Source organism: Tursiops truncatus, chromosome 12, assembly GCF_011762595.2.
Source record: "Tursiops truncatus isolate mTurTru1 chromosome 12, mTurTru1.mat.Y, whole genome shotgun sequence".
Taxonomy (NCBI): Eukaryota; Metazoa; Chordata; class Mammalia; order Artiodactyla; family Delphinidae; genus Tursiops; species Tursiops truncatus.
In genome coordinates this window covers 38,440,999-38,467,736 of record NC_047045.1, presented here as the reverse complement: position 1 = coordinate 38,467,736, position 26,738 = coordinate 38,440,999, and the positions used below count along the sequence as shown (strand labels likewise).

The 26,738-nt window shown below is 42.3% G+C and overlaps 1 protein-coding gene across 3 annotated transcripts in view; it reads right to left on the bottom strand.

Moving 5' to 3' along the window:
• The window catches only part of SOBP (sine oculis binding protein homolog), a 160,040-nt gene that overhangs the window by 45,645 nt on the left and 87,657 nt on the right, over nt 1-26,738 (bottom strand). For 2 of the 3 annotated variants that reach the window (XR_012324768.1, XM_033867592.2), the window contains exon 5: nt 21,602-21,697. The exons of the other annotated variant lie outside the window; for it this stretch is intronic. Coding sequence is in view for 1 of the 2 variants with exons in the window: in XM_033867592.2 (XP_033723483.1) it covers nt 21,602-21,697 (96 nt within the window). In the remaining variant the exon portion in view is untranslated. The remainder of the gene's footprint in view (nt 1-21,601; nt 21,698-26,738) is intronic. 3 annotated transcript variants of the gene reach the window in all.

Below are 26,738 nucleotides of genomic sequence, written 5' to 3'. Positions count from 1 at the left end.
CTTGGTTATCTATCCTTCTTTCAGGGCCTTGATCCCAGATAGATAAAACCCAAGGCTTTCACCTTAGATAGCATCAAAACCCGAAGCAAATAACCTCTGATGGTAGAATTTCAGGTGAGTGGGTGGCCATCCCTCCCCCTTGAGTAGCCCTTCAAATCAGAGCATCTTCATGGTTACAAGCCAATCCACCTCTCTCCAGCTGGCCCTCTAAAAAGGTCCAAAGCTCCAGCAGCCGTTAGGACCCTGACTGACACAGTCTCTCACATCTGGTCAGAGGACAGCATAAAATGCTGATAGAGTTAATTCTATCATTTGAACTGAAAACAATGTTATACCCAGAAAAGGTGATTATACTGACTGTACTGCATGTAGATCATCAAGAAGACCCAACCTTAAGCCACATACTGCCCACAGGCACACAAAAGGCTGCCGAACTGCACGTGAGCAGCTCTTCCTGAGTCCTTCAGTACTAAGGCTTTTCTATTGTTTCTTCAGTTTGTCAAGTGCTAGCATATGCTTGCTATAATAGGTACCAGGTACCAAATGCTTAAGAAAAATTAGAAGAAAAACTCTTAAATGGAAAAAATTATATTCATTTAAAAAAATCTTTTGGTTGCACCATGAGGGACGTGGGATCTTAGTTCCCCGATCAGGGATTGAACCCACGCCCACCACAGTGGAAGATCGGAGTCCTAACCATTGGACAACCAGGGAAGTCTCTATATTCATTAACTTAATTTTTTCTGCAACAATGCCCATATTTGACACCAGCAGCAGAACATGAAGGCCCAGCTGGAGGTGCACCAGTGTTCCTTGGGAGTTTAATGACAACAGGCCAGAATATTTTACATCAGGCCTGTCCCAGAAATTCCGGGTGGCCATAGACATGATCCTTTAAGTTAACCGTCCACTTCCTGTTGTGCAATAAATTGTCACCAATTGCCTGAAAAAAAACATCAGGACACATGATCTGACCTGATCTGATCTGATCTGCCACGGTGTGTAAGGCAGACTGGGATGTATAGCTGAAGCCCCAAGTCATCTTGCTGATTTATAGTGACAACAGGCAGAACATTTGAAACCAGGTGCCCTGGAAAAGGTACAGTAGCCATATTAATAACATCACCCAGAGCACATCCCCAGGACTGGACTTAAGGTCAAATGCTCACTGGCCCTAATCCCTTGTCACACACACCTTCTTCCCAGTTCCCTTTCTTGGTGTGGACAACAGACTCTGTACCCAGACTATGAGAAACCCAAGGCCTCCCAGTCTGTCATGTGCTAAGCTCCCTCACCTGTTCAATGCACAGGGTGGGGAGGGAAGGGAGGAATGGGGGCAGTGCTAAGCCCCAAGTTGGGCACCACTGTGGACAGCTACTTAGAAGTCACATGGCAGGGACCGGGATTGCCCAGGCTACCCTTCCCACAGCACATGTTCACCTGCCTGAGCAGAGGGAAGCCAGCCAAGTCCAGCCCCTCCTGGTCCTCCAGGCAGAAAACAAGGGGATGAATCCTGGTTCAGACCTTGCCCCTCTATCCTCCACCCTGCCCAGCCTGTGGACCCCACCTCCCATCCCACCAGGCTGAGCCACCTCTCCTAGGGTGAGATGCCACGCGGGAACCCTGTCTTTTCCCTTTGGGGATTAAACAATGAAGCCCAAATGCCAGGCACCAGAAGCTGTTTGGAATTCAGTTTCCCATCAACGGCCTCACCTTTTCTTCCCAAACTGGAGCCCTAAAACTCCGACTGCAAACATGCAGAGGCGCTAAAGCAGTGGCTGACCTTCCTTCCCATGGAGCTGCGGTCTCTCGAGGCTGTGTCCCCCATCCCATCTACCTTTACCAGCCCCCAACCTGCTCCTTCTAGAGACTCCCAGCAAGATACTCTCTCAGCTGAGGGTACGAATTCTATCTGTTGAACGGGATAAGATTTTCAGTGGCTGTGAAAGAGACTCCAGCAGGGGAAGGAGTACGGGGTATGAATTTTTGAATGCGTTGTGGGCAGGTGTCCTATGATGATAAGGAGCCCGCTGAAGCCGACTCAAATTTACAGGATAAAAATACCCAGAGCTTCTCAGACTGTAGGGTACACATGACTCCCCCAGGATCTGGTTAAAATGCAGGTTCTGATTCAGGATGGCTGGGTAGGGCCTGAGAGTCTGCAATCCTGCCAGGGGCCCGGGTGGAGTCCAGGCTGCCCGTGGGTGGACCACATTTTGATAGTGAGGGGCTACAGACAACCCGGGGTGGGAGGGTCAGCCCACAGTCAACGGAACCATATCTTCTGAACCCCAAGACAGGGCCTATGGTCTAAGGGAAGATTGGGGTTTGCTTTCGGGAGCCAGAGGCAGTGTGGAAGCCACACCAGGATGCTGAAGCTTCTCACTTCCTGGTTCATTCTCAGAGACTCTGGGGGTGGTGGTTCTGAAACTCAGCTCCCGAGGACACACTGTTTGCCTCTAAGCTGGACCAGCTGGAGCTGCTACTTCAATCAAATCACTTTGCCTCCTCCCAGACCACTGAGGAGAAATGTTAATGCACTGATTTTGCAAATTTATGTTTTTCTCCTATATATTTTCCTCAGCTTTAACTAGAAAGCTTCAAGATTTAGCTATGGCAGGAGAACCTCTAGTAGGAGAAGGGCAGCTCACTGAGCAAGAGGCAGAGATCCCTGAGCTTCACCACCTCTGGGGCTGCCCCACATCAGCCCTGCTGCCCCCCACCCCCCGCCATGGGTCTGTAAACGGCAGCTGTCTGGTCTTTAAAGCGCGCGCACAAGCATCAGCCCTACTTTGACTTGCTTTATTCCCTGCAGGACTTCAAAAAAGATACTATAGTATACAATATGTGAGAACAAAAGGGAAATACACTCAGAGAGTACAGGAAGCACAAAGGCTGCCGGGCAGTGCCTGGTCTGTTCAGCATAAAAAGTTGAGGGAAACGTGAGCACGGGGTATGAACAGACAGAAAAGTGAGGCGAGGAAACGGGAGGAGGGGAAGATGTCTCTGAGCAGGCTGACAGGTGACCGTAACCTGTGGGGAAATGCAGCCAGGAAGAAGTTCCTGGGGGCTGAAAAGTTTTTATGAACTGGAATGTCATATTTGAGCTTCTCGTGGTCCTGTGATATAAAAGCCCTCAGTAAAAAGTTGCTGCACGCACATGCACGCCCACAGGGTCACACACACACACACACACGCACGCACACCACAGTCTGGCACAGAGAATCTAATATATCAAACTCACAGGTCCCAAAGTGCCGGCACAATTATGCAGGCCTGGGTCGAGACACAGGATCCAACTTCAGGGCCAACTTGGAGGGCGTTATTATACCACAAATCACTAGGGGGCGCCCTCACCGACATCCACACTGTAGTGAGGGCCAAGAAAGCCTGCCTATCCCCTGCCCTCACCCTTCTTAGTTTCCGAAGGGAAGAAGGTGGGAAGGGGAAATAGATGGCAACCGGGTTCGGGGTAGAGATGCGGGATTGAGTTTAGAAATATGAGACGCCACTCCCTTCAGTCTCTTCATAAACGGAGTGGCCAGGTCTCCAAAACAGGCTGAGCAGGGAAATAAACTCCTATCACAAGGCAGTAACTACAGCATGCATAAACAGGAATTACCCAGATTCAGCAGCAAAGGACTATCTCACAGACGGAGGCTGCAGTATCTGCTAGCAAGGCATTCAAAGATGACGAAACCAATGGGCAAGCAGCAAAGGAAGATGAATGGGAAACAAGAAACTGCCACTCCTGTTTAGTTAGCTTGATAATATATTTACTGAACTGTTTATGACTTTGTATCTCATATGTGTATTACAGATGGCAAAAGTTCCTCCTAGTTCATGCAGTGGGGATTAAATAGGTCAGTAATTCATAGTGTTCCCAAGAGTGACACTACTTCCAGATGCTGGGCACCTGAACTCATCTGAGGACCACTGGTTTGTGAAAACAGATGATAAACGTGAAACTGGGAAGGCTGTGAAAATCCCGGGATGTGCAGTCATCACCCCGATAGCCAAGGTGCCTGTGTCTGCCTGTGGGTATGATGCCCTCAACAAAGGACATCCCCCAACACAGCCCTGAAATCCCAGCCCAGCAAATAAGGAAACTTTCCCAAGAGCAATCCAATTTGTTCAATCTGAACTTATCTCCTCACCCTCCACTTTTTAAGAAATTATTACAGGGGTTGGGGGTACTCCAGGCCCCCAAAGCATGAGAGCCACAGGTACCCTCCACCTTCTGGCCCTGCCTTCCCTCATGGGACCTCCCATCTCCGGGGGGAAGGGGACTGGTGTGGAAACACCAGCTTGGTGCGGACACACCAGCTTCGTGCACCTCCCTGGGCATAGAGGTTTCCTTCATGCTCCTATAGCACTTTTTTGAGACTCCTATTACATGGTACTTAAACTGCTTTTGAGACAGTTTTCCACTGTGTTTTCAAAGCCAGCCCTGGCATGTCTGTAAACATCAGTTCATATTCCTGGAATAAATCTTTTTTGTGTTCCATCCTACTACCCACAGGGGTACAGATGGCATGTTTTATGTGGTGGCCACTATTTACAATCCAACCCCATGGAGGCCCATGAGATGCCACAAATGGAGCCCACACAGGAAGACAGCCCCTTTGGTAGAGACATTTGTCCCGACGGGCCAGGAGTGCCAGGAAAGGACACACCCTGAAAGTACATGGGGTGCCTCTGTGCCGCTGACACACATCCTCTGTTCTGGGCCAGTGGGGTCTTGGGCATCCCCAGGAGGCACACGGAGAGGCAGGCTTTGCCCAAGTGACAGTGGGGTATGTGCAGCCAGTGGCTGTAAGCAGGCAAAACAGCACACAAAATGCCCAAAATTGGTTGCAGAGTTAAAAACATCAACAAAGCAAATCCTTCCTACCAAGGAGGCTCACCACATTCATTTGCATGTTCATGAGCATCTGCTAGCTGAGTACCAACGTATCCTTCTTTCTATCCTGATGGACAGCCATTCATCACAATAGACTTGACCGTGTCAGTACCTCAATGAGGGGATAATAGAAGCAGGGTTTTTTTGTTGGGGAGGAGGGAGGGAAGGAGAGAAGAATCGCTTCACTCTGAAAAATACTCTGAAGAAGCCACGGCTGCCTCTGTCTCAGACGAAGATAGCATTTGCCGAAAATGTCAACAGATTGCTTCTTGAGTTGGAGTAGTGCAGACATCAAAAGCTTATTTTAACAGGGCATTTGCTTAAAATCACTTGGTTGGTTTAGGCATTTAGAATGTCTCTGACTATATAATTTGGATTAAGAGGTTCTTGTTGGGTTTTACTGATTTAGCATAAATCAGAAGGACATACTGGAATAGACCCCTTCACATAACCAGAGCCTTTAGGCCATGAACGTAGTAAAATTTGCTCTTTGTTTGTGCTGCATTTTTAGTGGGTTCTTTTTTCTTTCTTTCTTTGTTATTATTATTTTTTTTTAACGCGGCTTAGTTGCTATGCGGAGGCTTAGCGCTCCTGCTCGGGGATCAGTTCCAGACTTCGGTTTGATTTGAAACAAGCCAAGCAAATTTGCCTGAATGTGATTTCAAAAGGTTTTCCTATTTCTCTCATCAGGAGATTGAAGGAAGCTGGGAAGCAAGACACTATTTGAGTTCAAATAATGCTGGCCTGATTTTCTCAAGAATTCGGTACGATTCAGTAGACACAGTTCTGATGGACGACCACCGACCACAGCTGCAATGGCTCTCAGGACCAGGTCTCAGGAAGCTTAATTTCAAAAGGCAGATTACTCATACTTGGAGATAAAGTCTTTTCCCTCCATTTTTACTTTTCTTTCAGTCTTTTTCACTTTCTCTCTCCATATCACATTGACTAGATGTGACTCAAAAAGTTAATGGTAATTGCTCTCATCTTAATTTAGCAAAGAGAGAGGAAGAGAGGGAGAGAAATGAGTGTAAGTTGTAGATCTAAGCACAGGTCATTACAGGTGTGTTATATTAGTGTATTCATGAGCCCCCCAGGGACAGACATGCTGCGATATCCAATAACTTTCTTAATGTGTAATTACACACCATCGGACTATAATTGATTAATTGAAAAGAGAACGTAGGCAGATGTGAGGGCAAGACTTCTGCTGCTCATTAAATGAATATGTCCTTGCTTGTCTTCAATAAGTTAAGTGGAACTACTCAAAAGCAATTAAGTCAGTAGTGAAATTCATTAAATTTTAAGTAATTATTGGTATTAAATTCTGTAATAGAATTCAAGACTTTGCATCGTTCTATTTCAAAAAGAAAGATGATCATTCTATGGGGCCAATTCAACAGAATGAGGGCTCTGAGAAAACTACATCTTGGAGCCACTGACATTTCGTATGAAAATCACCTGAGAGAGAGAAGGAGCTGGAAGAGGGCTAGGGGGATTTCCGGAAGCTTTGCTTGCCATCCTAGACCAGATAGACCCGAGTGTCTCACTTAAACCTAGGAATGTAGTCGTGTTTCCAAAGCAATTCTTTCATTTAAAATCTTAATCTAAATAGTTCGAAAAGAATGAAAAAGACATATTTTTAAACCTAATGCCTTGAATACTACACCTGATACTTTCTCTAGTAGCTAAATTCAAACACAAACATGGATATGCGGCATTGAATGCAATTTGGAGAAAATTCTTTCCAGGCTCCACTCTCATGTGGGAAATGAACCTGGGTGACTGGGGTGGCGGGGAGACTATGAGGTATGCCACAGTTCAGAGGGGGAACCCCAGATAGTTCTCAGAGCCCAGAAGTGGCTCCTACACCTTCTGCCACTATTCATTCTGCCCAAGAAACCAGACAACTCAGAAATCTATCAGAGAGGAACTCCATTCAGCCAGTGCTGCCGCATTCCAGACATTCCTGACAACTCCCTAGACGCAGGAGAGACCTTGGAGTCTGAGCTGGCTGTGGAAAAGTGCCAACAGGGAGCCACACCAGTACGGTTTGTTCATTCATTCATGCAGTAGGTATTTCTTGAGCGCTTATTCAAAGCCTTTAGTAAAATGAGTTTATAAATACTTATGTATGTCTATATCTATCTATCATCGATCATCTAACTATAATATAAAGTAAATGTACAAAGAACTTATAGAAACCAGGGGGCAATTCTGTGAAGATGGAGTCCATTTCGTACCCATCCAAGATGATCTTGCGCCCTGCACCTCGTAAGCACTCAGTAAAAGCTCGCTGACTGAATGATGGAAGAAACTGATGACGTGGGCTTTGAGGAGAGCATGATTGTGTGTGGCACCCGCATAAAGTTCTCTAATTGATGGAAACAGTTAAGAGATGTTAATGGCATGGCCAGGATAAGCCAAAGAGATGGTGATGATGGCAGCTGAGAGTGAAGGAGAACTGATTGCAGAACCTTTGTCTATTCCCAGGTTTCTTGCTCTAACCATCAGCATCTTTAACAGTCCTGTCATTTCTTTCTTGGGATAGAAAACTTAAAATGTAAACCCATGTATTGTGGTCATTTAAAAAAAAACAACAACAGTGGCTTCAACTACATTTTTTAAGTCATACTTTCAAATCTACAAATAACTCTGTATGGTTAGTTTCACAATCTAAAAAGACATTATTGTACTTTCATTGTTTGCTGGGGCTAACACTTCGAGGACATGAGAGCCAGTCTAGATGCAAGGCTATGGGGCTGCTGGTTCTGGAGAGGCACTGTTCCCACCCTGGGCCCCGTGAGAGGCGTCCCCACAGCAGGCTGACCAGACACAGAGACAGGAGGGAGATATGTGATTCTTACCATTCCCCAAAGGAGGAGAGAAAAGCATATTACGTACACTCTAATTGCTGTTGGAAGAAAAAAAATTCCAGTCCTCGCACACATTGTAATTTTAGAAACCATAACTAAAGCTAAAACTAAATTAGACTAAATAGGTGTATTAGGCTCAGAAAGAAAAAAAAATCAGGGCATGTGGAAAGACATTAGGTCTCATTTTCTGTTTGCATGTTTTTCTGCTATAAAGGGCAATTTATTGTCCCACAGCTCATTTTAATCTTCAACATGACCTTGATAATCTGTGTAGGATAGAGGCAGCCCAACAATTTCAAAGAGGAGTTCTAACCAAGAGAGATGCTTTCCAGCTTTATCATGTTCACTTAATGACATTCTGCTCACATTATTTTGGATTTTTGCTTCTTTTCTTTCTTTTTTTTCATTTTTATGACTGTCACAAGTTCCACATGCATTTTAGCGAAATCAGGCCAAAAGAAAACTGATTTATCAAATCAATAATTAAGTGCCTAACTGATACATCCTGAAACTTATCAGCATATGAACAAAGAAGATGGCCAAAGAAGTAGGTGATGGTGTTTACTTCCAAAAGAAAAGTAAAATTTTAAATAGTCAGGTAATTAGGAAAATCAGGGAACGTGGGATTATAAGAAATTTGCTTTGGAGGTTTAACTAGCAAACCCTTTTTGTGTAAGATTTTTTCCCCCCAAACCATTTTATATTAGTCTAATACTCTATCTTAGTAAAGACAGTAAATTCAATAAGATGTTTTTTCTTTGATGAAGATCTTGAAAATCTTTAGGGTCATTACTGGATAAATACCAGTTCTCCTTCTAGAGTCCTGTACACGTGCAAGGTGTGAAGAGTAAGCTAAATCCACACAATCAAAAGCTATGTGTTATAAGATTTTTGTCTTCATTTTTAAAAAACAAGGAATCTAATTATTCATGTGAGTTTTATTTACTGGCATTTCTTTCTTTCTCTTAAAAGTTGAATACAAAAAAAGGGGGTTTATTCCCTTTATTAGTTACCTTTTGTTGAGTGCTTATTACACACCAAGCACTTTATATGTATTATCTCATTTAGCTTTTATGGCAACTCTAAATGGTGTATACAGCTATCGTTCCTGTTTTACACATGCAGAAACCGACCTTCCCAAGGCCACAAAGCTAGTCACCACACAGCCAGGTTAGTGTGACTCCAGGGCACATACGCTGCACTGCCTCTGTGCTGTTCTCTGGGCAAAGGAGTTATTGCATTCTTGTTAAGGGAGATTCTATCCCTCTTTAATCCAAATTTAAGATCCTTTCCCCCCTAGTTTGTGTTTAAATCACAATGATCCCTGAATCATTCTGGATCACAGTTCAGTTTCTTGCTTCTACTTTGATCTCAGTTTTTCCCACTGTTCACAACTACCTACTTACTCGATTACGACTCTTATCCAAAGTCTAAATTTATAAGAAAATTGGCTTGGGATGAAATCTTTGCCAGTCACTTATATTAACATGGTCATAAGAACTTGATGGCCAATATTTTTGGACAGTCATTTGCGGTCTCTTTCTTGCCTTTCCAGCTGTGAGAAGCATTTGTCCTCATCACAGTGTGCCTGGACTGTTCTAACCACCTTCTAGAAGTCTCGCTGCTCGTGTCCTGCAAGGCGTGAAAGCACTGCTTTCGTAATGGCACGTCCTGGCGCAGTTACCTAATACAGATCCCATAGCCTAAAACACCAAATGTGAAATTAGCTGTCTGGCTTTCACTGTTTTTATTACTTGACCACAACGTACCGAGGTAACTCTATTCTCACTACTCACAAAATGATGCCAGGCAGTGTCTCGATGACCCCCACGTGCTCCCTGCTCACCTCCCTCCCATCATTCCACCAATAGTCTTCTCTTTCTCTGAGACATACTTCCATTCCCCTTCCTCCAAGGACCAGCCCAGGCCCCACCTCCTCTGAGGATCTATTCCTGATGACTCCAGCCCACCATCTCTTCCCCATTAAATGACCCTTTACTTCCTTTTTCTACACATAATACTTCAGTACATATTTCTATTCTCTAATCAGCATACCACCACATCTGGCACTTTAATATACACTGGAAGTTCATTGTTCATATCAGCACAGTTTGCATGTAAGCTCCTTATGAGAAGGATCCACATTTTATGCTGTGTTTGCACTGCAACACACGTCTTTTAAGCACAGCACTGGGGAGATGGTAGGTGCTCAATAAATGCACCTCGGCTGAAAGACAAATATCTTCAAAATCTGGGTCACATACATACCCCATCACCACCTACTCTCATATTAATTCCACCTTCTGAGTTGTCTCCATGACACTAAACACTCAGGTTTTTAGAAAAGGTTTTAAATCTTTACAGATATTGCATTGAATTATAGATATCGTCTTCATGCAAGGTACACAGAAGAATAAATCAGAGATGTAAGAAACTATCCAGACCAAACACACCAGAGAATATATCCCTTGAGAAAAGGTCTTTTGGGTTTGAATTATCAAGACCGGCTGTCTCTACTGATGCAATTCTCAACTTGGCTGATTTGATGACAGTCATAACATTGTTTAAAAATAAAAGTGCTAAGGAAAAATGAAAATGAAAATTTCACTACAACTTTATTTTTCCATGTTATTTATTTTTATGTGTTCATATATAAACATCAAATTATGTTTTTGATGTTTATATCAAATACTGCATAAATGATTGAGATGTGTTAAATGCCATAGGCTCATAAGCACTTCTGTAATGCTCTAGTTTATTTTCATTTTCCTTTATGTATGTATCCACATTTCTGCATGGGATATATAATTTGCCTTCATACACTGTATTTTATATACACAATGATGTCACAAATTGTCAAAATTCAAGCTCTCTGGCAAATATATAAATATTTCGCTAAGCCAAAACTAGTGTTTACACCATTTTTGTCCTAACACATTTATCAGACAATTTAGAAGTTAAAAACACCACTGCTTGAAATGGCTATATAATGGAGACCCCAAAGTATTTCATGTATCTTAATAATCAGGCTACTTTTCATTTGAAGGCCTTATTCTAGCATATGCTCAATATTAAATAACGCCTCCCTTCCCATCTCAGGCTTTGACATTTAAAAATGTTTATGTGGTTTTCCCCTTCTGTGTTCACACAAAGAAGAGTATAACAGATCCTGCTGCAATATCAGAATCAGATTCAAATTTTCCATTCAAAGGAAACCAAACTATATTGAGATCCGAACACTATAAAACAGCAGAGTATTTCACAAAGTTAAATATAGGGTGTAACTTAGCTGATATCCTGAAGGTGGATTATCAAATTTGAAGTGTAGGAAATGTACTTATCTATGTGTACTTGTCTCTTCTGTAGATTGGGAACCTCTCTAAGAGATGATGGCGTTGGTGATGATGAGGGGTAAAAAGATCCTGATTTATTTTAAAAACCCATACTTTATCCTGATTTATTTTAAAAACCCATACTTTATCCTAATGGAATCTACAGTTCATTCTATTGAGAAAGAGAGAGAGAGAGAGAAACCATTGCTTCTCCACCAATGTATCTTCATGGATTTTCAAGAGAAATATTGATGGATATGCAATCCAAAGTAGAACATTAAGGACTTTTCTGGATAATTAAGGCAAAAGTACTGCTTATTATTTTAAACCTGGCTTATCGGGAGTATGTCTGAACTGGTTCAACATTTCCCTTGAAATTATGAACAAAGCCATCTATCAGCTCCACTGAAGGGAAAGGATACAGCAGTAAAATTCTCAGCCAAGACAACCACAGACCAACCCTCCACTCCACCTTGTCCGTGGCCAATGCACAACTCAGACCCAACCTTAAGCATTTCGTTTTTATGTGAACTAGAACCAGGGGGATATGTTATTGCATGCGTTCAACCAACAATAATTTTTGAGCACCTACGTCCACAGATCATTGAATCTATATCACCACTGATCGTTAAGATGCTATTATTTTATACCATTAGGAAAAAACATGGCCAATGAAAAAAATGACAAGTCATCAACTGTAACATGCAATCCCCCTTCTTTTTTTGGCCTTTCTGCACAGCACACGGGATCTTAGTTCCCCGACAAGGGATTGAACCTGGGCCCTTGGCAGTGAGAGCTTGGAGTCATAAAATATGGGGTGGGCAAGCATGGTTCTCAGGGGTACACAGAGCTCTCAGCTAGGGGAGCCTCATCTGGACTTAAAAGAGGGTTATCTCAACTTCTGGTTGTACGTGGCCAAGGAGGAGAAGCTGGGAAGACAGCCCTCATGGAGAGTCCGATGCCTCAAACCAGAAGAGTAGGAAGTGTACAAAAAACATTATTACAAAAGACGCTTAAGCCAAATTCAATGAGAAAACACATTAAAGACCGTATTTGCCTGAACCTGCTTATTTGCCATTTAATCATGGCCGTCTATCTTTCTTCTTCTCTTGAAATTTCCTCTCACCGGTCCCCCATCACCCCCACATCCCCATCTCCGATTTCTTGCCTCCTTTATTACTCATATATGTCATTCTTCTCAAGTCCAAATACTTTTTATTCCCTTTCCCTTTTTCTCCCAAGAGACTTTCATTAGCTTGTTCTTCTAGCCATAAACCAAGCATATGACTAAATATGATTAATCCTAGTTCTGGCTGGTTTCTTAGGCACTTTTATATTGATAATTGATATCCTATCTGGTTTTCTGGCTTTGCTTGATATATGATGTAGAGTTTCTATCAAGCCATCAAAGGTGAATTCTCTTTGGTACTTTGGGTAATTGTTCAGTTCTAGCAATTAAAACAATGAGGGAAAATGTCACTGACCCCGAACTCCAGTATGCTACCTGATGGCCGGAAGTCTTGAAGGCAATAGATCAGTTCACCCCGAGGAATACAACCCCATCAAATCAAAAGAGGCCAAGCCTTTTTTGAAACGGCCTTACTGATTGTAAAAAGAATCAAAATCTTCAAAAGAAGATTTAACATTTATCATATATCATCTATTGCTGTCAGATTTTTAAAAACCCACTCAAACGCTTATAACACATTGAAAATTATATTTTCTATAGAGTACCAAATTTAAAAATATATATACTTTGGTTCCTTTCCCTATAATTTAGTATTCATTGGAAATTCTCAAACACTGACATGCCTTTCTGAATAAACTCCCCTTCCTAACGTTCCCACAGATGTTCTTTCTGGCTTCCGAATTCTACCAAAGAATTGTTACCATAAAGGAACTACAAAGAGCGATTCTGGATTAATTGCTTAATTCCTTCATGTCACAAACATAGATTGAACCCCTTCTCTCGCCCTGGGATGGAAGAATGTATCAGACCTGGTCCCTACCTTGAGAAGGTGGCAGTGTGTCTTGGCCTGAGCACAGGTCAGAGAGATGTGGGTCAAATCTAGGCTCTGCGCCTGCTCACTAGATCCCCTCCTCTCTCCCAGGGCAAGGAACGTAACATCCCCGAATTTTAATTTCCCCATCTGTAAAACAATAATAACAATATCTACTAGCAAAGGTATAGAGCGTACAGGGTCTAAAAAAGGGTCTGTAAAGACCAAGCACAACGGCACGTTGGGGGCGCCCCACAAAGGATGGTTTCTTGTCTCCTTCCCTTAACAGGCTTATCAGAGGCACATCCATTTGCTACTGCAGACATTTACATGTGTAAATTATATTTTTCCTTTGCTTTGCATTTATTATCTTCGTTGTATATTTCTAAGATTAACAATTTTAGTATTAAAGGGGAGAGCAAGATGAAGGGGTCTTGGATCACGTAGAATCTTCCTGGAGAGTTATATATATTTTTAAAAAGCTTAGCTATAAGAATTGTCTGCATAATGCACCTTTGTCCCTCTCATTGTTCACAAGGAATTATTGTGGCTTTTGCATGCAAATATAAATACGACTTTCAGATAATCTGTTGCTAGAAAATTTGGTCAATGGTATTCTAGGATGTGCTAGTAAGTATGCAACCTTGAAAGAAATAACCATAATCATAATTACAACAACCTCAATTGAATGCCATCCATTTGCTGAATACCGTTCTAAGCGTCATAGGGGTATTCATTCTTTCAGACCTCACACCAACCCTACAGGATACATAGGATTGTTGTCCTTATTTTACAGACAAGGACATGGACACAGAGATATTCAGTGACTTGCCCAAGGTCACACAGCCAGTGGGTGGAGTGGTGGAGCCTCCTGAATCTGAACCAAATAGTCTGGTTCAAGAGCTCAAGCTCTTTACCCCAACATCGTACTATTTTCTGGAAGTTTTAAGTTCTTCTTTGAAAAAGTATTCCAACATTTTAGTACCTCACAAATCAGCAACATTTGCTACGCAGCCAACAGGCATCTCTAGTGCCCTCGGCATAAATAGGCAAGTGAGTGGATGTTCAAGGGTTTCTCTGAAGTTTTGTCCTAAATTAAAATATTACCTGTGGGCTTCTATCCGACCCCACTGGAAAGAGACTCTCGTTAGAGAATAAAGGCAGGTACTTCCAGCATTTGCCGAAGATTTTGTTTAAACTAATGCCACCTCCTAGATCCATTTTATTAGTAATAAGACTCCTGCTTATTGAACTTTTTCCTAGTGTGTGTCAGGCGCACTAAGTGCTTCATATACATGATCTCATTTACTCCTGAAAACAACCCTTATTTATCTTCATTGTATTGATAAAGGCACTGAGGCTCAGGGCAGGTAAGAAAGTTGCCCGGCTTGCACAGCTGGCGTGTCTGCAGAGCTGGGACTGGGACACCCACTCTTACCCACCATACCACAGTGCCTCCCCTGGAGAACACATGGTCCTCGATCCCTCTCTCTGGCTCCAAGAACCACTGTGATGTACTGTGTGATGGACTGCTCATGTAAGCTAGCATGAACACCAAACCATATGCCTCTGACCTTTTTGCACAGTGGCCCTGAAATGGGAAAGGCAAAGATCTCCATGCCTTAGAAAAGGGAGCATGCAGGGGACCAAGGGTCTCCAATCAAATCTAATCCCAAGCAGAGTACCTACACCAGAGCAGAAGCAGGGGAACTCCAGCCCTCCTGCAGACAGCTTCTCCCCCAAAGAAAGAAACTAAAAAGGGACAGTTAAAAGAGGGTTTCAATGGGTGGTAGGTGAGGGGAGATGGTCTTTGTGGGAGAGGGTCTTTGTACAGGAGAAGAAAAAGGCTCTAAATCACAAGACCATGGCAGCAATGGGAGCCAAGGGGCTAAAAAGAGAAAGAGAGAAGCAGCAGAGCCAGCTGGAGAGCCAGGGGAAACAACAGCACAGATGGAAACAGAGGAGTGTGCAGGTGAAATAGGACAACTCAGGTGGAATCCACTCCTCTGCCTGTGTTGAAGTCCAGATGGTCTAGATGGAGAGCATAATGGTGCCACCTCTTTTGGAACTGACCCTTGTTCAGTCTAAGATTGGTCCTCTTCTTTCTAAAACGGTCCATTTTTCTTTAAAAAAATAGTTCAGAGAACTGTGGGAACACAGGAGTAGCTCCAGAGTAAAGGGATCTGGAGGGTGGGTAGAAAAAAATGGTTGGATAGGCCAACTCTCTCTAGATAGCAACCAATCCCTGGGGATTTCTGGGTCATTTTACACCTTTGGGGCATTTACAATTACTATTTCAGGAAACCGGCACACAGCATACTACATACACATACATCATACTATATTTTATTTGATGTGATGGGAGTCCAAGTGTGTCACCATGAATTTTAATTCTCAGTGCCTGGGCTGCTCAGTTGTAACAGCAAAGAAACAGTGTGTCAATTCAAGTTGAGCTGGGTCATGTATCTGGCTTTCCGCAAGACTGGCAGTGTTAAGGGAGGTCTTTGGTCAATTATACCTATTTTGAAAAGGCTATCGAGTTTCAAGTGAAATGTGGCTGTTTTTATCACCTTTTGGGCGTTCTCATTAAGATTCCATGATCTAGCCAGAAAGGCCTAGCAGTAGCTAATATCTGACAGCAATCCAGAATTCCCCCTCACTGCCGCGATGAGGCCAACATGTACTGGTGAGAGGGGCTGGGTTGCAAAGAGATCTGATCTTACTTTTAAATAAACACATTTAAAACTAGGGGCCTATGCAAACTATTCTATATAGGATGCATAAACAGCAAGGTCCTACCGTATAGCACAGGGAACTATGTTCAGTCTCCTGTGATAAACCATAATGGAAAAGAATGTTTTTAAAATGTACACATATGTATAACTGAATCACTTTGCTGTACAGCAGAAACTAACAGAACATTGTAAATCAACTGTACATCAATAAAAAAAGAAAGAAAAATTAAAATATAGAAGAACAAAGAAGACTCAAGTCATCGCTAGCATTATGGCAAGTCTTTCACCTTAAGGGTTTTTAAAACCCCATCTGAGGGCTTCCCTGGTGGCGCAGTGGTTGAGAGTCCGCCTGCTGATGCAGGGGACATGGGTTCATGCCCCAGTCCGGGAGGATCCCACATGCCGCGGAGCGGCTGGGCCCGTGAGCCATGGCCGCTGGGCCTGCGCGCCCGGAGCCTGTGCTCCGCAATGGGAGAGGCCACAGCGGTGAGAGGCCCGCGTACAGCAAAAAAAAAAACAAAACAAAACTCCATCTGATCGTCCAAGCCTTACAAGGCTGTGCTGAGCAGGGAGGGAAAAGCATATTGCATAACCAAGATTCATTGGTTTTATGTATACATAGTCACAAAGCTCTAATTCCCAGTTTACTCAGTCTTAATGGATTCTTCATAGCCAGAGAAGTGGTGTGCTAGTCTTTACAAAAAAACAAAACAAAACCAACCAAACAAAAAAGCATATAGGCTTCACAATACTTCAGCAGAATAAAAGGGTGGGATGGGTAAATGGGTGGGTGAAGCAAGATTAATTGTTGATAACTGTTAGTACATGGAGGTTCATTATAAGACTCTCTACTTTTGTATGTGTTAGGAGTTTTCCATAATAATTTTTTTTTAATCCACAGAAGTACTAGGAATTTCCATGAAGCAGAACTACTGAAGTCTAGACTTGAAAGGATGGTGTCAGTTATTTAGACCTCTGCAAATGGGCCGGCCTACCAGCTCACCCTGTATCCTTCAGGTACCCTATACTCCAGCCAACTTAGTTGTCAAATGAGGTGTGAGTCACCTGGGCTGTACTTTCCCACTTCCTTGCCTTTGCCCATGCTATTTCCCTCTGCTTGGAATGACCCCTTCCCTTATACCCCAGCTCCGACTATAGAAAATCCAACCCACGTAAGGCCTAGATCAAAGGTATCCTCCTTTGTTAAGTCTCTAATTATGGCATGTGGAAATAATCTCTTCCTCCTTTGTACTCCAGAACTTTGTGGGTGCCACAGCTCACTGTGTAATGATAATAATCATGAAAAAAAGAAGCATGATGATGATAGCAGTGAAGATATACTGAACGTTGTATGTACCAGGCACTTTCGATATGTCATCACTTTCGATCCTTACAATATCCTTTGAGGCTATTACCCTTTTATTATCACATTTTACAGATGAAGATCTGAAATGCAAAGAGGTCCAAAAGGCGAAACGGGGGTCCAATGTGATATGATGCCAGATGTATCACCATAAATATTAAGCCTTTGTGCCTATGACCCGTAGCTACCACACCAGAGTGATATGGTATAAAGTCTAGTTGAGACAAAATTCTAACTTTCAGGAAGACCGGAGGGCCCACATTCCTGACGGTTAACAATACTGCATATGTCTATTCTTCCTACTGAATTGTAAGCTCCTTCAGGGAAGGGACTGTGTCTTTTTCTATTTGTGAACCCCCAAAGCACTGTCTAGTAAAATGCCTTGTACATAGAAGATGATCAGTAATATCTTGTTAATTGAACACTGCATTAATACAGAGCAGTTCTGCCTAAGGGCGATATACAACTCTTATAATCCACCTTGCTGCCTCCACAAGGAAATAAGATGGACACATCAGCCCACAGAACTGCCTAGGCCACTCTCCTCTCCACCAGCTCTATTCACAAGGCCACAAAACTGAAATAGTTTTCATCTTCTCCCTACATTGGCATTGTAAAGAATGAATTCTTCTTTCAGAAAGAAGAAATAATTATTCCCCGATGCTATTTTTATTTAGCTTCCCAACTGAGGGCCCCCTCCCCTTTCCTCTGCAAAGCTCCCACCCTCAACAGAGTAGGGAAAAGCCAAAAGGAGTCAAACTTTGTCTAGGTGATGACCCGGGAATCTGGAACTAAGGAAGACAGGCTGTTCTCCTCTTGAGTTTCCTTTCTCTTATTTCCCCTTTCAGACTTCCTAAACCCGGGTTCTTTCCAACCAAATTACACCACACTGATTGCTGCTAATCTCTGACCATATTTTTATTTTTTATTATTATTTTTTTTTTTTGCGGTACGCGGGCCTCTCACTGTTGTGGCCTCTCCCGTTGTGGAGCACAGGCTCCGGACGCGCAGGCTCAGCGGCCATGGCTCACGGGCCCAGCCGGTCCGCGGCATGTGGGATCTTCCCGGACCGCGGCACGAACCCGTGTCCCCTGCATCGGCAGGCGGACTCTCAACCACTGCGCCACCAGGGAAGCCCTCTGACCATATTTTAACTTTCTTCCTGAACACAGTGATGCTCTCTGTCCCCTAAGAACACTTGGGGCTCAATTGTCTTCAATTCCTTCCCCAAACTCTTTCAACGTTCCTTTTTCTCTAGCTAGAAGTCTTCTCCCTCCAAGGACTCAGCTCATGCTATACTTCTGCTAGGTGTTACCCCAGGTGGCTTTCAAGAACTGAGCAAGTACTAGCTTAAGAGAGGTATGATTTAGGTCCTTCTTCCACTCTGGCTCTTAATGCAATTCCCACCATCAATATGAGCATTTTAATAGGGGAAATGAGAAGGCCTTCTAGTCCCAAAAGAATGAGGCAATAATGGTAAAGGGACTGGCAACAGAGTTGGGATTTGGGACAAGGGCTGGTCATTGAGGCTGGCTCTAAGTGTTCCCTCTTCTGGGCTCTCATAAGCCACGATGCTGTATTGTTCAAGTGATGTGAATTTCCCACATTTTCTTTTACTGAAAGCTATTTGCTTTGGTCATAAACTTAAGCCAGCAAAAGACCCTGAGGAGTGTGTGTGTGTGTGTGTGTGTGTGTGTGTGTGTGTGTGTACATACATCTACCTACGAAGAGGTAGATGGGGCCACAGTGAATTGTGATATATCAAATACTACTCAAGTTTTATCTAATGCCACTCATCTTGACAGCCTTGCATTTTCAAAATTAATAAAAAGCATAAGGAAACTGCTACACAGTCACCAACCAAAGAATCTTGGCCACCAAGCTAAATATCTAGTCATCTGTGTTGTACATTAAGTGTGAAGGCACATATCACAGTTTGAGATTTAAATGGGCAAAGCAATACCTACAGGAAATCGACAGTCACATAGCAGGTTTTTCTATCAGCCAATGCTTTCTTTGTCAGTGCCTTCTGATTACACACACTTGTGTATTCTAGGCATCGGTTCTACTTTGCTTTTGTTTAGGTTACTTAATATTCCTCCTCTTCCAAGAAGCAGAGACAATCAATAGTCAGTTATAAAGTCAGAGGCCATGTCCCATCTACCTGGCCAGGGTACTTTCTGTCAACACCTGTGGCCCAGAGGGTTAGCCTTCCAGCCATGTGTTCCTGATCACCTGGGAGGCTGGAAGTAACCTGTGCCCTCAAGGCTTTCTCCCAAGAGCCATCACCATCTTCCAAAGAGCTCCCCCACTTTCTAAAGCCACCCTTGTTCTAGCGAACCATGCAAGATGGCAGACCCACCCTTAAGGTAAGAAAAGCCCTTTGGAGTGGGGCTTGCAATCTTCTCTCACCAAGTCTTTTTAAAATTTGCCCTAAGCTGCACTAAGAAAACTCCAAGGACTTCCTATTTCTCTCTTATGAATGAACAAATCATTTTCATATAGAAGCATAACTTCTCAGGGCTTCATAACCAGCCAAACACCATCCTTTCTCTTGCAACTGAAAAAAATTACAATTCTCCTTGGAGAAATAAGCTTACTTGTTTTTTCTCTCTATTTCTTTTTTTTTCTTTTATCACAAGAAAGTGTACTGACCAAGATAAAGCATTTCTAACAGCGACTAAAAGGACAAAGATTGTACCAATCTCTCAAAATTACTGCCAACACAATATCATGTTTAAGCACAGCAATGACTAAACGTATATTTTCTCTAAAGATAGCTGGAAAAGATGTTCACATATATGTTTTACTTTCTCCAGTATAAACTGACCACAGCCAGAACTCAAGCACATTCATTTTTCCAATAAATAGGAAAAAAAATCAAATATGGCATATTAGTTTTAACAATATCTCTAAAAAGGAGTAAGCTACTCTCAAAAGCATTTTGATACCAAAACATAGTATAAATGGCCCCTATAGTCTTCTGCTAGAAAATCAGAGTGACGGAGTAAAACATTAAAACGAAAATGAAAGAAAAGGGTTCCCCCCAAACAGGTAATGCTAGCAAGCCTGGAGGTTTAAGAGCCCTAAGATAAAACATAAGGTGAGTTAAAATTTCAGGGAAAAAAACTGCACTTATAAGCAACAAATTTGCCTGTGGATTAGTTGGTCAAGGGACGACACACAGAATAAGTGATGCTATTGTAAACCACGCAAACTGTGGAGTGGGAAGGAGTTTCTTACTGTCAACATCCAGCTACTGTGGCTAGAATGAGAAAGAACTGTATTTTTCTCTCTTCTCCTGCTCTTTGGACACTTTGTTTTTAATGAACAGTTGGTATCAGAGCTAAGTCCAAAGACTGTTACATGTGGGATTTCCTAACGCAGAGACCTGGCAGGGCTGTGCTGTTAGGCCAAAAAACTAAACAGAAAAAGAGACTACCTCAAAATGTAACAAGTGAGCATCCTCATTCTCTTTCAGTGTTTTCATTTAGTTGGAGCAAATGTTTTGCTTTAATGCAATTGAAAAGAAAAGAACATTTAGGGACAACATAGCTAGATCCCTCATAAAGCTTCATTTTCAAAAGCAGTGTTTGAATCTCTAAATAAATGACAATTCATTCTCTGTTTACTTTAGGTAAACAGAAAATGCATTGCAGAGCACTTGTTTTCAAAAGCTAATCAAGAACATTAGGTCCCAACAGATTCATTTAATAGAAATATAATAGGCATTCCTGCTCGCTTTTCATCTTGTCTCGCTATAAATGCTAAAATGAACAGCAAATTAACCCTGCATTGGAACAGAGTCCCTGTCACAGCTGAGATCCTCTCTCTCACGACTTGGAAACATCCCCGCATCCTGTCGCTGCTTTGACTTCTACATAGGAGAGAGAAAGCGCCTGATTGAGTTTGGCAAGAGAGTGTAGGAATACTTGAATTCTAAAGGGAGTACTGCGTGTCAACTCTGCTATCTTTCCTAGCAGAACAAAATATTACCATGTTGTCTCCTAAAATAGTGTACAATTAGGAAGTAGGAGGAGGGATGGGGATGGGATTTTTTCTTTTTTTTCTTTCCAAGCTACATACATCAACTGTCTTTTTCTATATTTTTAACTTTACTAGCCATTCTCCAAATGGCTGCTTATCAACTACTATACAGAACAAGCTAATAAAGACAGGGCCATCCAAGCTCTATAATCAGATACAAAAGATTTGCAAACAATTTGAGATCTTATAATTCATATTCAGTGATATCAGAATTAGCATTTAGAACTCTATACAGAAAAACTATAATACTTCAAAACTTATGTAATAATGAACAAACCCTTTCAAAAACTGTTTTCACTGTGCTAAAGTAACATTCTAGACTTGTTGTAAGTATGTTATTCTTACAAGTAGTTCGCAGTTATTCTTGAAGGCAAGCCTTGGAGTTTCCTTAGCATAGTGCTGCTGGGGAAAATTTTCAGCATGTCCATCTTCATCTCTAGCCTGAAGGGAAATATAATGGCCTATTTAGGGACTTACAAATAATGGAAGAAAAAAAGCTAAAAGCATAACAGCTCAGATCATTAAACAAACGGGAATCCAGAAATCACAACATTAATAAGAAATTTGTTTAAATACGCAGTACGCCTTTTAGGTATCAAAATTTGGGATTTATTTTTCTTTACATAGTTCAGTTTGAACATGCAAATTCATTGTGGTGTAATATTTAAAATGATACAAAACAAATCAAAAGCAAATAATTCTGTTGAAAATTACCACCACTTCAGACTTCCAGTGACTTTTGTTGCACATTTAGGATTATATGACATACATACGTGTTTAAACTTTTTGGCATGCTTAAGCAATCTCTAGATAATGCACTTTTAAAAAATTCTAATAGCAAGGCCATAAGAAAAGCAATTTGCATAGTTATATTTTGCATTGTAATATTATTAGAGATAAACTGATTCCCCTCAATTTTTAAATAAAGATCTAAAAGGAGTAATGATCTAGTAAGAACAATGATTCTTCAATCAAATGCAGTAAAAAAAAAAAGATTTAATTAAGAAGCTGCATTAAAAGTTACTGGTTATTTTCATCTACACTGTTAATTAAGAAAGCTGAAGTTTAAATGGAGACATTAACAGAACCCATTAGCAATACCCCTTGCATACAGTCTTCCCTTTCTACTCTCCATTGGTTTCTGGTTTGGAGTTGGAGAGAAGAAAGAGGTAGGTGAAAGGAGGCGTGTCTGCAGCACACTCATTAAACCATTCATTTGGGTGACACTTGCACTCTGCTCTGCACTCCTCTTATCTCAGCCCTAACTGCTCTCTCTTTCCTGGCCTCCTGAAATTCACAGCTGAGCTGTCTCCCTCACATATGGCTTGCATATAATTATGCATATTCCATTTTGCACTGCATTAAAATGATGAGCTCCTGGCTCCCTGCCAGCTGATTTTAAAAAGCCCAAGTGAAGTAGGAGAAGGGAGAGAAACACAGGGAGAGCCGCACAGGAAGCAGCAGGTAGTTCTATCTGCTGTCTCTTTAGCTAAAATGTATGTCTGGCACCAGGGGAACAGCTGAGAACTACCTGTTGTGATGTATGGACTGAGGGGGAGAAAACAACGAGCATACATCTGTGCATAGCGATGACAGCGCTGATGTATTGTTTCTCTTTTAATGGCGTGAAATCTGCCCCTGACAAGTGTCACTCAGAGCTCTCAGCTAGACTAGGGACTGTCGTTTTAGAAAGGGATCACTACTCCGTACATTTTAGAATGTACAGCTTGCCTTTCATAAAGGCTTCTGCCACTTATTGCAGGGAGGGAACTGATGGAATTTGGAAGTGGACTGTCATGGTAGTAATACTGGGGTTACAAAAAGTATTTTTGAGATTTACAAACATCTCTGGGATTTGGTGCCTTTTAATTTTACCTTTTATTCCCCCCCTCTACCAAATCAGAGTAAAATAAAAATGCAGGATTGGACGATGTGTGACAGAAAAAATGTGTAAGCATGCTCATGTCCAATCAAGGCACTGAAACCAGTGATGTTTCTTCTCACAGCATCAGGTCTACTAGGCAGCTACATCAGTGTTTAAGCCAATAGAGCCTTAAATGGGGCCCATTTTAAAGCAGAGTGTATACATAAAAGGCAGCTGTATAAAAAGCGATAAGATGCCAATGGGTAGCAAACATGTCAGATTCTTAAGTGAATTTTAAGGCACTCTGTGAGGTGCAGGTCTCTTGAAGGCAGGGACCTCATTTATTTCATCTTTCTTACTCTACTATGCCCAGCGCCTTACTTTTAGTTGGTGCTTAACAAACATTTCAGTGATGAAAAGAAACCCATACCTGGTTAGTAACTAGACCCTACCACAACTCTGTAGAAGACACCACCTCAAAATATGCTAAACTCGGTGGTAGGTTTATTATATTCCTGATGCACTATGATGCATATGCTTGGAAACATACTTGGCATATAGTTTACAAGGGCTACTATTTACATATGTATGTCTATATTCAATATATATGTATCTTGTGTATAAATATTCATAAGGTGGAAGATGTTTATTATGCATGTACTATGTATACACATTCATACACACCAGATGCCTGGGGATATTTTCAACATTAGTGGCAAAAATATATTCATTCCACTTACATGTAAGGTGCTCACAATGCTTTTTATGTTTTTAAAGAACAAAAAAACCCATTAAGGTTTGACTGTGCTTCCTCAAAGGGGCTCCAGGATTTTATATAAAGTCTCATAATTTATGAGAGTAAATAAAACAGCAGTGGAAGAGAAAGGAGAGGAGGGTTGGAGTGATCAGAAGTGGAGAGAGAAAGGCAGAAATTTGCTTCTTTATTAAACCGTGTATTTGCCTCTGCATCACACTCCATGGAGCTTGGAACAGTCTGCCTCTGATAATCAACCTGATTCTTGAGTCCAAGAAATTCCATCCTCCAGCCATTCGCTGTGTTTCCACCACATGCCACAGAGACGGAAAGCATATGACATGCAAGAAGACCAAGCACCATCACCCTCACGTGTGTGTGCACACACAAGCACTCACACACCTCTCACTGACGTAATTCCCTTTGCATTCTCAAGTTTTTTAATGTAAAATTTTAAACTATTATTACTGGACTAAGTGAAATTAAGTGCATTCATCTAAGGCAGTAGTTCTCTGCTCTGGTTGCATATGAGAATCATCTGGGATGTTGTTTTTTTTTTTAACATATTGATGCCTGAACTCCCCCTCCCCACGATGTTTCCAAGATTCTGATTTAACTGGTCCAGGGTGGGGCCTCGACATGGATTTTTTTTTTTTTTTTTTTAAAGCTCTCAGGTGGTAGTAATGCACAGGCAGCCCGAGAACCACTGATGTCAGGAGTTTGCCTGGAGGAGGGGTATTGAGAGGGGGCCCTGAGCGGACTTGTCAGCATGGCCTCCAGCCAGGCCCCAGGCCCACTGGAGGGAACAGCTATGCAACACTAGGAGGATACAGGATGTGTCTCCAGCAGTGGGGTTTACTCCAAAGATTTAGAGATTTCATGACTAGCTGCTTAAAGCAAAAACTTCTCTTTATTTATTTTTAGTTTCTGGTGTGACAAATAGTCTTGGAAGAACTACTATACCTCTTCTTCAAAAAGGCCTTCCTGAACCTCACTGACCAAGTCAAATACCTCCACTCTGCCCTCTCTTAGGCCTGACACAGGTGCACCCTTACACTGGCTGCTGTAATTTTTGTCTTCCCCACCAGACTGCAAGCTTTCTAAGGGCAGGATGGTGTCCGGCTTCTCGCCATTGGATCGTCGGCCCCAGCCACTGACTGGAGCATAGTAAGCGCTCTGTAGGAACGAGTTTAATTATCATTCCACAGCAACTTGTGGCAACGTTAGACAAAATCCATTAGAACTTCTTTACCCTACACGCGCAGATTCATTTCAGCACTTCAGATTCATTTGTATATTGAAGCCATTGCCTTTTTCTGCATCTGCCCCATTATGGGTGGCAGACAATGGCGTACCATGCAGGTAGACAGAGGGAGTCCACGACCCCTGCAGGGAGGGTATGTAAACACTGAAGCTGCTCGGAATCACTGCTCACAGTGATAACACAAAGCAGACCAACTTTCGGCTGGTTTCATTATTGTTCTGGAATTCTCTAAGGACTGTGCCTCCTCTAACGGCCTGTGTCGAGGCGGACCACCCCACCACCAGTTCGTGGTATCCACCGGGGCCAGGAGACCGGTGTTGATGTCTGACTTTGTTCTAAAGTGACCAGTTCTTGGGCGTCCCTGGTGGTGCAGTGGTTAAGAACCTGCCTGCCAATGCCAGGGACATGGGTTTGAGCCCTGGTCCGGGAAGATCTCACATGCCGCAGACCAACTGGGCCTGTGCGCCACAACTACCGAGCCTGCGCTCTAGAGCCTGAGAGGCACAACTACTGAGCCCACGTGCCACAACTACTGAGGCTGCACGCCTAGAGCCCGTGCTCCACAACAAGAGAAGCCACCACAATAAGCCCACGCGCCGCAACGAAGAGTAGCCCCCGCTTGCTTCAACTAGAGAAAATCCGCACGCAGCAACAAAGACCCAACGCAACCAAAAATAAAAACAAACAAATAAATAAATTTATTTAAATAAATAAATAAAGTGACCAGTTCTGACAGAAGGAATGTCAAAACACGTCATGATGAACTAACTCTCTCCATGGGTCTTATTCTCAACAGCTTTATTCTGACTAAAATGCTAGAGATTTATGCCAACTATGGGGAAAAGCAAATGGGAAACTTTTTCACATTTTACTACAAATGTGATTGTCAAACCAAAGGTGCATTTTTGATCTATTATTGTAAGAAGGCTTCACTTCTTGCCATGGAATAGAAATAAAACTTAAAGTCCTTCAGTTAAACTGCAAGGGGATTTCCCCATCTCGCTTCCACTCATGCATCTATTTTCATGCCATGCCTAGCATTTGAATAAATAATAGATAATGTGAGAAACTAAGACTAATTTTCTCTCTATCTCAAACACCTCTGGCTTAAACAAACTTTATTTTCACCTCTCTTTCCCTGTGAATCATCACTAATTTACTTTTTAAATTTTGATTCTTACATTCAGCAAACTTTATTTCTTCTTTCAAAGAATCCACTTATTCCTTTGGGCTAAAGCCTTGGTGCCATGCACATATCCAAGCAAGATCAGCATCTTTTCTCCTCAGGAGGATTCCTTTAGAAAATGTGGAACATTCTAAAAACAGCTCCACTGGCCCATCCCAGAAAAGTGCATTGTTTCTGACTCAATGAAAAGGTTAACACTGTTGCCATTTAAGTGGAAGGATAACTAGGCTTGGGAGTTAATACCTCCCTGTGAGGAATGGGACTTTACACCTCCCTGTCATTGTGATTTCAGAACTTCTTTGGAAAACAAGAGAAGGTTCTGCCTGGAATCAGAGCTCGGGGGAGCGCTGTAGAGCTTCCAGACTTTGCTTTCCAACCCTTTAGCAGATGTAGCACGTGTCAGCTCACACATGT